At 38.8% G+C, this 9,969-nt stretch overlaps 1 protein-coding gene across 1 annotated transcript; it reads right to left on the bottom strand.

Annotated features, from left to right (window-relative positions):
• Positions 1–393: 393 nt before the first annotated feature.
• Positions 394–3,473, bottom strand: LOC107811882 (uncharacterized). Its single transcript, XM_016636875.2, has 4 exons — positions 3,321–3,473; positions 2,852–3,091; positions 2,250–2,687; positions 394–2,109 (listed from the first exon to the last, which is right to left on the bottom strand). The coding sequence occupies exons 3-4, from the start codon at positions 2,323–2,325 to the stop codon at positions 1,001–1,003; spliced, it is 1,185 nt and encodes a 394-aa protein (XP_016492361.1). The 5' UTR covers positions 2,326–2,687; positions 2,852–3,091; positions 3,321–3,473; the 3' UTR covers positions 394–1,000.
• Positions 3,474–9,969: the final 6,496 nt, after the last annotated feature.

Here is a 9,969-nt window from a genome sequence, read left to right as displayed (position 1 = left end):
GAACCTACGGGCGCCGAAATGGAAAGATTAGCGTACGAATCCTCTAGCGCGATGGCCATCGTGGCCAAAACATGGAGCTGAAATCTTGGCTCCAAATTGAGGTAAATCAAATTAGTTATGAACCATCACTAATGAGGAGGAAGAATTAAGGAAAGAAGTAAGAGAAAAGAAGGAAAGAGGAATAAAATTAAGAACTTGAATTGAAAATTTTAAGAAAGAAGCGAGAAAGGAGAGTTGGCATGTTTGCCGGCGACAAGATTGACAACGTCCTCTAGAAGGAGAAATTGGCAAGAGTTTAATTTGGGGTTAATGTTTGTTGGGTTGCTGGGTCACGTGGGGTGCTGAAACATAGTTTAGAAAATTAGTTTTGGTAGGAACAATGAAGTCTATTGTGTAACAACCAATTTTTCAACACTTCTATTACTTCAACAGTGATAGAAAATTACAACTCAAACTCAAACTATTAAAGGAATTAGAGATACTAAACTGAAATACACAGAATAGAGAAGAAGAGATGAAAAGCTCAGACTAAGAATGAGGATGAGATGATACAGACATTCGAGAAGGAAGATGAGGAGAAGCAGACATTTCATTCAACAACACGCCTGCCCCGTATCTCCCCCTGGATCCCAAATATAACGTACTAGTATTCTGTTTGGTTGTTCAATTATTGGCCTTTAGCTCTTGTCCCAAAAGTCCTAACTGGGTCAGCCTCGTTCCTCATTTCTGGCCCATAATCCTTTACCAAGTAAGGTTGGTTCACAACAATACTCTCGTCCTTGAAAAGAACCTTGTCCTCAAAGTTCGAGTCAAGAGAGGTGTTAGTAGCGCGCACCCTGTCAATTGTCTCTACACAAAGGTATCCTGGGGAATATAAGGAGAAGATGTGATCTATGGCAACGTGACATGAGATGGTGGCCACTATAACATTGACAATCTTTGGCATAATACCACCATAAATCATAAGGCAACAAGCTACAATCTTGGCATTTAGAGAGTCTCACTTGACTTGAGCTTCCTGGACAATTCTCTCCAAAGTAAGAGCGTTGGTAACCCCAACAAGTAGGTTGGTTATGGAGTTCTTGAACAGTGCTCTTTGTGCACAAAAGATCACAATACTTTCCATCATCAACAAATACCAATTGAAGGACAAGAAACTATTTTGCATTGCCTTTAAAAAGATCTGTGGTTTATAGCATATCCCAAACATAACATTGTTACAAGTAGTTCTTGATAGAAATAGAGGAACTTGGTGTATATCTAACAAATATCTACTCCAAATAGTAGGTGCATGTATAAATCTCATTTTCCAAAAATTCAAACTCAATAAGGATGAGCCAGTTACATGCTCACTAATTATTGCACAACGTAGTTCTTTTGGAGAAATAAATTGGACAAAATCCATAATCACTCGCTTTTGCCTCTGGTTCATCCATATACAAAATGTAGCATAAATGACAATAATCTTATCCTCATATCCAGTCTTAGAGAATAGCATCTCGGCACTGTCCAGTTGAGCATTGTTGGTATACATTTTAACTAGGGCAGTAGCTACAAGTTCATTAACGCAAATCACCAGCTTGGATGCTATATCAGGGTATAACATACTAAGCTCAAGAGCCTTTCCGCTCTGTAAATGCCTAAACTGATCAATTATGTATTGCTCTTCAATATATGTAGGAACACTATCAAAAGAACACAGGAATGAAAACGTTATAGACTCACTCAATAGCTTGTATGATGCATGTGAATTTCTAAAATTACAACTACATTCAACACCCCTTGCAACTCCACCTACATGCTCCCATGCATACAAATTTGCAAATAAATAGCTCCTTCTTTTTCTAGCTTCTTCAAAAAGTTTATGTGCCTCCCTGTTCTCTGTAAAACCCGCTAAAGCCCTGAACTTGGAACTAATTCCTGAATCCCATACACAATGATCCCTCGCAGTTATGGGAATGGTGAGAATAAAGAAATTAGCACCACAGTCAAATGGATATCGACTCAAATTATGGCGATCAATGAATCCCATCGTAGATTTCCCATGCTCAACATCGGGAATTATTTCATCTGAAGTCTTGTCACTTGTTGGAATGCTATCCTCATTCTCTATAAAAAATTTATCAAGACATAGATCCTCAATAGTCTCAGGCTCCATGAAAAATTCAGCAAGATACATGTCTTCAAATGACACAATTTCAATTTTCTGTTTAATAGAGCCACAACCAAGAGAAGTTGCAATAACGTACCTCCGTGATGTATCTCTTGGGGAACGTGTATCCCCAACTTCAATAACAAGAGGCAGGAAATCCTCTTCGTTGTCATCCAAACCCGAACTGCCCGTCTTCTCTTTTGCTTGAGTTAGCAAAACTTAAGTGCCATCATCAATTTTGACTTGTACCACTGCATCTTCATCCTCACCCTCTGCTTTAGTAGCATCAGCTATTGGTATTGTTGTTTTATCATCTACAATATTATCAGTTTCCCTATCCGGATTTTTCCCAAACACCTCGTAGTTAGAGTTCAAATTGTTGTGGCTTGATTGTGGATTCCAATATTGAGGCGAGGGCAATTTGGCCATGGCGCTCCAAGGCGGAATAGCTACAGCTCGTGCTGGACAATAGTCCACTGTGGTAAGCTTCAGGAGAAAGGCTAAACACCTGTCAGGTGCTTCCCGACTCCGAGTTCTGTAATGAATAAACAATTTTTCCACGAAATGGTCTCAGTCCGCTAGCTGTTTGTTTCGATATAACTAACAATACCAATCCAAAACCTCACCATCCAAATATAAAGAAGCCAATGACAATTTATGATCTGAAAAAATGTTATAGCGTGTGAAATATTGTTCTACCTGAAATACCCATGCCGCTGGATCATCACCACTGAATCTGGGTATTTTCACCGACATAGCTTTCATGGACGAACCCAACCCAAAGCGAGACTGAGAAGCGGTCGGTGTCATTTTCCCCACCACATCTTGTAACATACACCGAATCTCAACGATATCCTTGGAAAATGAATTTGTCACTCCCTTCACAGATGCATCAATGAGAGCCTTGAGCTTGAGTTTTTGGTCCTCCATTGAAAACCTCTGGATAAAAGCACCAATGTAACAACCAATTTTTCAACACTTCTATTACTTCAGCAGTGACAGGAAATTACAACTCAACTCAAACTATTAAAGAAATTAGAGATACTAAACTGAAATACACAGAATAGAGAAGAAGGGAGGAGAAGCCCAGACTAAGAATGTGGATGAGATGATACAGACATTAGAGAAGGAAGATGAGGAGAAGCAAACATTTCATTCAACAACATACCTGCCCCGTATCTCCCCCTGGATCCCAAATATAACGTAGTAGTATTCTGTTTGGTTGTTCAATTATTGGGACTTTAGCTCTTGTCCCAATAGTTCCAACTGAGTCGGCCTCGTTCCTCATTTCTGGCCCATAATTCCTTACCAAGTAAGGTTGGTTCACAACATATTCATCTGGGCTTGGGATTGGTTTGGGGTTCTAATTATATTGGGATTTGATGGTGGAATGGGTTTTGGGCTTAATTGATTTTGGAGTTATGTGTGAGATTGATAATTGAGCTGCTATTAAATTAAAATGATATAGTAATAAAATAATTAGGAATGATAATTAGTAAATAAAACAATAAGATACAAGAAGTTGAAAAACAAATACTATTTTATATAAATATTTGAACAAGCTAAAGAATAAATTGTAAATGCTTTATATTTTTAAAAGTTGCTACTATGTAGTAAAAGTTATAAAAATATAACAATAAAATAATAATAATAATAATAATAATAATAATAATAATAATAATAAATAAAAAGTAGCAATACATTTTTTAAAATACTATAAATATTATTATGACTTTTAAATAAAATAGTAGCTCATTAGCATAATATGGAGTAAGGATGGACAAAATTGAGTGTCAACAACATTCATAGGAATCATGCCTATAAGAAGTCACACACTTCACTTAATTTATCTAATACTCGTGCACCACTCAAAGCATGATAGTTTAGGCCTCTGCTGCACTTTTTTCCCATCTCCTTCATTGTGTACGTTTAGACAGCATGTCCATAGGATGCAATAAAATGTGCTTCTCTAGGCTATACATCATGCCTATAAGGCTCCAACTAATCAATCAATCGGTTGTCTCTATAAGCTTTTAGTATACTGCTCGTCTAGGTATCATGACTATAGGATCTTAATCAACTAATTAATTATTGTGTTGCTTCGATGAATTGCTACACGTAGATGACATGCCTATAGGGATAAAGTGTTATTAAATTAAGTATAATTATCACTGTTAGAAATCTTGCCTATAGGACTGTCACTCACATAAGAATCTATTTACGAAATTGACGTTGTTAATCCTGGGCTTTCAAGTTGTTTCACTACCTCATTGCTAGGTATTTAGATATCATGCCTATAGGGTCTGTAATGTGTATAAGCTACAAATTCATTAATCTAAAGCTGCAGTACCACCTGTACAAACACTGGAAATCAGAATCATATAGAAATCATGCCTATAGGATTTAACTACTAAAACACGTTTCAACTATCTATTGCCTAAATTTGCCCCCGTGCATTTGTTGCTTATGTGTGGAGGTGAACTTGAGCCATTTGTTGCTTTTATGTGAAATCCTATATGTTTTGAATGTGCGCCTAGTTTTATCAATTTGAGCACCCTAAGTGAATTCTAGAACCACCTAAATAGTAGGTTCAAAGCCTCATGGATCATAGGCATGGGACGGGTAGTGCACGCATAGGATGCGACCTAGAATTGAATTAGAACACCTTTAAGTAACAACTTTAACATAGTAATCGGGTAGCAGGAGATGATAGTCTGTGCTCGCTGAATAATATGAGTAACTCTTATCATAAGGGAGTTGCGAAGTATTATTTATGTTGCACGGGGTGATCCTTTAGGCTAAAAAACTTAGGACCCCCTTTCCATTTAGATGCTTGTTGTTCGCATTTAGTCGTCAAATATAGTCCAACACAATTGTATCCTTGTAACCTCTGGGACTTGTACTGATTATTTATATATTTTAAATTCTTATGTTGTTTTCTTTACACTTGTTTATGTTACAATAGAACCTTCAACTTCCACATCTTTCTTTACTTATTTGATCACCTAGCTTAATTATAGTAATCTGCATAATGTGAACTTCAGCTGGGACCTATCGTTGTGGACCTCGAAGAGTGCCTAACACCTTCTCTTAGAGGTAATTTGATCCCTTACCTGATCTTTGGTGGCATAGACTAGTTAAATCAGAGTCATTTACAAATAGGTGCCCTAACACACCTTAAAAGTCGTTAGGTGGCGACTCTTCTATTTTAATACCTATTTAAAAGAGTTGTCACATGTCAAAACCCATTTTTATAAGAAAAAGAGGCGCGACAACATGGCGACTCTACTAGGGATTTACACTTAGGATTTTACCACGACGAAGTTAACTTGTGTGGATTACTTGATGACATATGCATCCCTTCCCTCATTTCCCTTTATTCGTTTAAATTGCTATGACATGAACATCCTTTCCCTTATTTTCTATCTAAATTTTGCTATGACATGAACATCCCCTCCCTATTTTCCTTTATTGCTATGACATGTACGTCCTCTCCCTGTTTCCTTCATCTTGTCTAAGACTGCTATATCATGACTATCCCGTCCTTATTTCCCTATTTGCTTCATTGCGTTCTCGCACATTTTCAAGAGTTAAACTAACTTCTCTCTTTTGTCTTCCTTTCTCTTATTTTTCTCCTCATGTTCATCTTTACCATATATTTACTCTTTTTATGCGCTTTTATCATGCAAATACTTGGCAACGTGTTACTATTTCTGCATAAAGCATGCTCTACATCATACTCCACTTGTGCTTATTATCAATATAGTGGCACTTGATGAGTGTCCACACTTTCCTGAAATCACCCTTTTAAAATCGGAAAGGCTTATTTGTAGTCGACTAGTCGATCAACGGTACAGTCGACGGTCCCGTGCCTTTCCCTCTCAAGTTGTCCACTTGAGAGTACCAGTCTAGACCTTTCTAGAAACCATACTCCGATTTGAAATGTACATGCGTCATGCTAAATGTAGTATAGATTGAGACGTTATTGACGTATCAACCCGCTTAGATGAACCTTGTCCAAAATCCAATAGGTTTTCCATAATCCCAAAGGACACCATCATATTATGTGCATTTTTTTGGAGAAAAACTTGGTAACATATTGATCATTATTGCGTAAATAGCTTAATTTGGAGGGAGAAAGGGATAACCTTTATTTGTTTGCAGAAAATGAAGCACGAAATCCCCAGGTTTGGTATGGTCCAAAATATCCCGCCTTTGCTAATTGATTGTGGAAAGACCTTGCATCTTGTGACAGAAACCATGTGAGGAGAGTACTTAGTAACCTTCTATCTCTGATGAACATTCAACCAAATAGGGAACTGATTGAGGCTGCTACCATGTTCTGGGACAAGAAGAGAGATGTTTTCTCATGTGGTAATGTAGAATTGACTCCTCTCCTGGAAGAAATAGGGGGTTTCGCCAAGTTACCATGGGATAGTCCAGGACTATTGGTGCCAGAGAATCGCACTCCACGCAGTTTTCTGAAAATGTTGGGTTTTAAGAAGAATGATGAGTTGGTCTGTCTGAAGAAATCATACATCCCCTTTGAATTTCTCTATGAGTGTTATGGGCATAGCAAATCATATCGCCTTCATCATGAGGAGCTAGCCATTACCTCTTTGGAATAGGTGCACCACCGGGTTTAAGTTTTCATAGTCTATTTCTTGGGTTTATTGATCTTTCCAATGCAAGGGGGAAGAACTCATACTCGTTTAGCCATGGTCTCTAGGACCTTAATTGAGGGTATCGATGGACAAACATACACCATCATCTTTATGATCTTAGCTGAGATGTACCGTGCTCTAGATCGGTGCAAGCATGGGTCTGGACACTTTGAGGGTTGTAATCTCTTGCAAGTTTGGTTGCTGGAACACTTTCAGAGGGGTGACTATCGTCAGGAGCTTCTGTGAAGGCCGCTAAATGAATACATCGTCAGTCATCATCCAAAGTATATGAAATTCATCACTGATAGGTTTGCAAAGCCTGGAAATACTATAGGTTGGGTGTGTTTCTTCAGTAATCTGATAGACGAGCAAGTTCATTGGATGTCTGAATGGTTTCATAGTAGTGAGTTGATTATCAGATCCAAAGAAACTAGTCACTTAGTAATGATCGGGCTACGAGGAATCTACCCTTACCTCGGGTTTCTAACATGATCCAATATACGGCGGATTTCAAAGGGGATGTCATCCCATTTAAGTTCAAAGCGCAACATATGTGGAACTAAAAGATCATCGTAGAAGGAGAGACTATTGAACCAGACAGGTATCACACCGATCACATGTACTACTATCGCTCATAGTTACAGGACGACATAGTCGGGCATGTCAAACCATGAGTCAATTTGAAAGATAGGATCATAGATGAGGTGGTTGAGGCACATGTGAAGTATAAAAGGCTACACAAAAGATTGTTCGAGTCCGAAGCTAAGCATTTGGAACAACATAAAGTGAACATGGAGGCGATAAGGGATGGGAAAGAGATTGCCAATAAGTAAACAAAGAAGTTAGAATATCTAAAACAAGGATTGATAGAGCTAGAGGGAAAGATGAGAAAGAGGCTTTGGGATTGTCAAGGCATGGACGATCATGAAGGAGGGAATTTGGAAAAGGCTTACTTGCTACTAGACATGCGCAATCTGGGGAATATGATTGATGAGGTTAAAAGAGCCAAGCATGGAGAAGGTCCTTCGGGGACCAAGTAGACAAGGAGATAATGTTCTTTATTGTTTTCTAGATTAGATTAGATTTCGATGTAATAAGTCTTAATGTCATTAATGACTTTATAATTATTGTCGATTTAGTGAAAGATTGATTTGGATTATTTTCACATTAATGGAATGAGGCAAACGTTGCCATGAATTTCCTCCAAGTCTATGTGTCTGTTAGGCCTACTCAGGCACAATGAGGTCTCCAAATTAGGATGTGAATTATTGCATAACCTTATGTGATACATGTCTAAATATTGCAAAAAATTTTTTACTTTGTCTTACTAACTTGATTACCTTTTGTTTTTATTTCTTTTAATTATTCCCACTCCCAAAGGTTAGTTCGTGCATTCTGGCATTATCAGCATATGACACCAGATCTAGAGGTCCTCCACCTAGTGACCCGAAAAGTAAAGGCAAAGGAAAAGGAAAGATGGATGATCTAAGTGGTATTCGAAAAGACAATGCTACCGTGGCAGAAAATGTTCAAACCTCAGACGGAAGAAGTATGCCCCGACATAATAAGTTGATCTTATGTTTGGAGCAGAAAATCCTGGAGTTGCAGGGTGAGCTTGAGCAAGTCTGAAATATAGCAAACCTCTCTCTTACCCTAAATGTTCCTGACATCAACCAGCAAAACACAACCACTCAGAACCAAACACCACCACCACGAAACACACAAAATCAGAATCCACCACTCATAGCTTTGAATCCTCATGCAACGCACCAGTATCACAATCCTACACCTCCCTAAAATCTTAACCCACCACCAGTGCAAACCCCTCAATAACACCACCATCACCCAACCCAATATCCACAAACCACCACTTATCACACTCCTTAAAATGCATCACAACGTACCCCTGATCCCCCTCAAACCTCAATCACTAATCACTAATATACCCAAGTTCCAAGAACACATCAAGGCAACCCTATATACGTTGCAACCTTAACCCATACCCCGCAACAAACCTTATACATACCTGAGCCAACCGAGAAGGACCTGATCATTCAAAACATGGTAGAAGAACTTAAGAAACTGATAGGGAGAGTCTAGAATGTTGAAGGTGGGAAAGGTGTTGAAGGTTTGAACTACAAAGATTTGTATATCCAGCCAGATGTAGAACTACCAGAGGAACAAACCTCCTAAGTTTGAGATGTTTGATGGCACTGGTGATCCAAAGGTGCATCTAAGAATCTACTGTGACAAACTTGTAGGAGCGGGTAAGAATGAGCAAGTCCGCATGAAATGTTCATGCGAAGTCTTACAAGAGATGAGTTATCTTGGTATATCAGTCAGAATCCAAAAAAGTGAGCGAATTGGGTGAGCATGGCATCAGATTTCATGGACAGATTCAAGTTCAATATGGAGAACGCGCCACTCATTTTCTATATTCAAAACCTCAAGAAGAAGCCGATAGAAACCTTCCGCGAGTATGCTACTCATTGGAGATTAGAGGCCGCCAAGGTGAGGCCGCCAGTTGAAGAAGAACAAATGAACAAGTTCTTTGTCAGAGCACATTATCCTCAGTATTATTAAAGGTTGATGGTTATCGAGAATCACAAGTTTTCAGAAATGATCAAGTTAGGAGAAAGGATAGAAGAAGGAATCAAGAGCGAGATGGTAACTAATTTCGAGGCACAACTAGCCACAAACAAAGCCTTGCAATCAGGAGGCATCTCGAAGAAGAAATAAGTGGGCACCGTGATGGTAGCCCAAGGCCCTAAGTCTCCCCTTACATACCAAACACCTCCACCCACATATCAACCCTCACCTCTGAAATACCAATACCCTTCCACCACTTTCCATACATATAATACCCAATATGTATATTAACAGTTACCTCTGCCCACCCGCCAAAATTACCCAAAGCCATGACCAAATTTTGACCCCAAAGCTCTCAGACAATACACCCCAATCGCTGAACCCATAGCCCAACTGTATGAGAGACTAAATGTTGCTGGTTATATCATCCATATTCCTGTTGTTGTTGAGAACCCTTCTCATTGGGTTAACCCCAATAAAACTTGCACCTATTATTCAGGCATAAAGAGTCATACCATTGAGGAATGCCGCATGTTGAAGGACAATATTCATACATTGATCGAC

Source organism: Nicotiana tabacum, chromosome 18 (genome assembly GCF_000715075.1).
Source record: "Nicotiana tabacum cultivar K326 chromosome 18, ASM71507v2, whole genome shotgun sequence".
NCBI classification, from domain to species: Eukaryota; Viridiplantae; Streptophyta; class Magnoliopsida; order Solanales; family Solanaceae; genus Nicotiana; species Nicotiana tabacum.
Note: the sequence above shows the minus strand (reverse complement) of the source record. Positions and strands in the feature narration are given on the sequence as shown.

What these genes read in the sequence shown, in the direction of transcription:
- LOC107811882 (XM_016636875.2), bottom strand. Translation starts at nt 2,325, where the DNA reads ATGACAACGAAGAGGATTTCCTGCCTCTTGTTATTGAAGTTGGGGATA. An exon ending in CCAAGAGATACATCACGGAG is followed by an intron (nt 2,110 to 2,249) that starts GTACGTTATTGC and finishes AATTTTTTATAG; the next exon opens with AGAATGAGGATAGCATTCCA.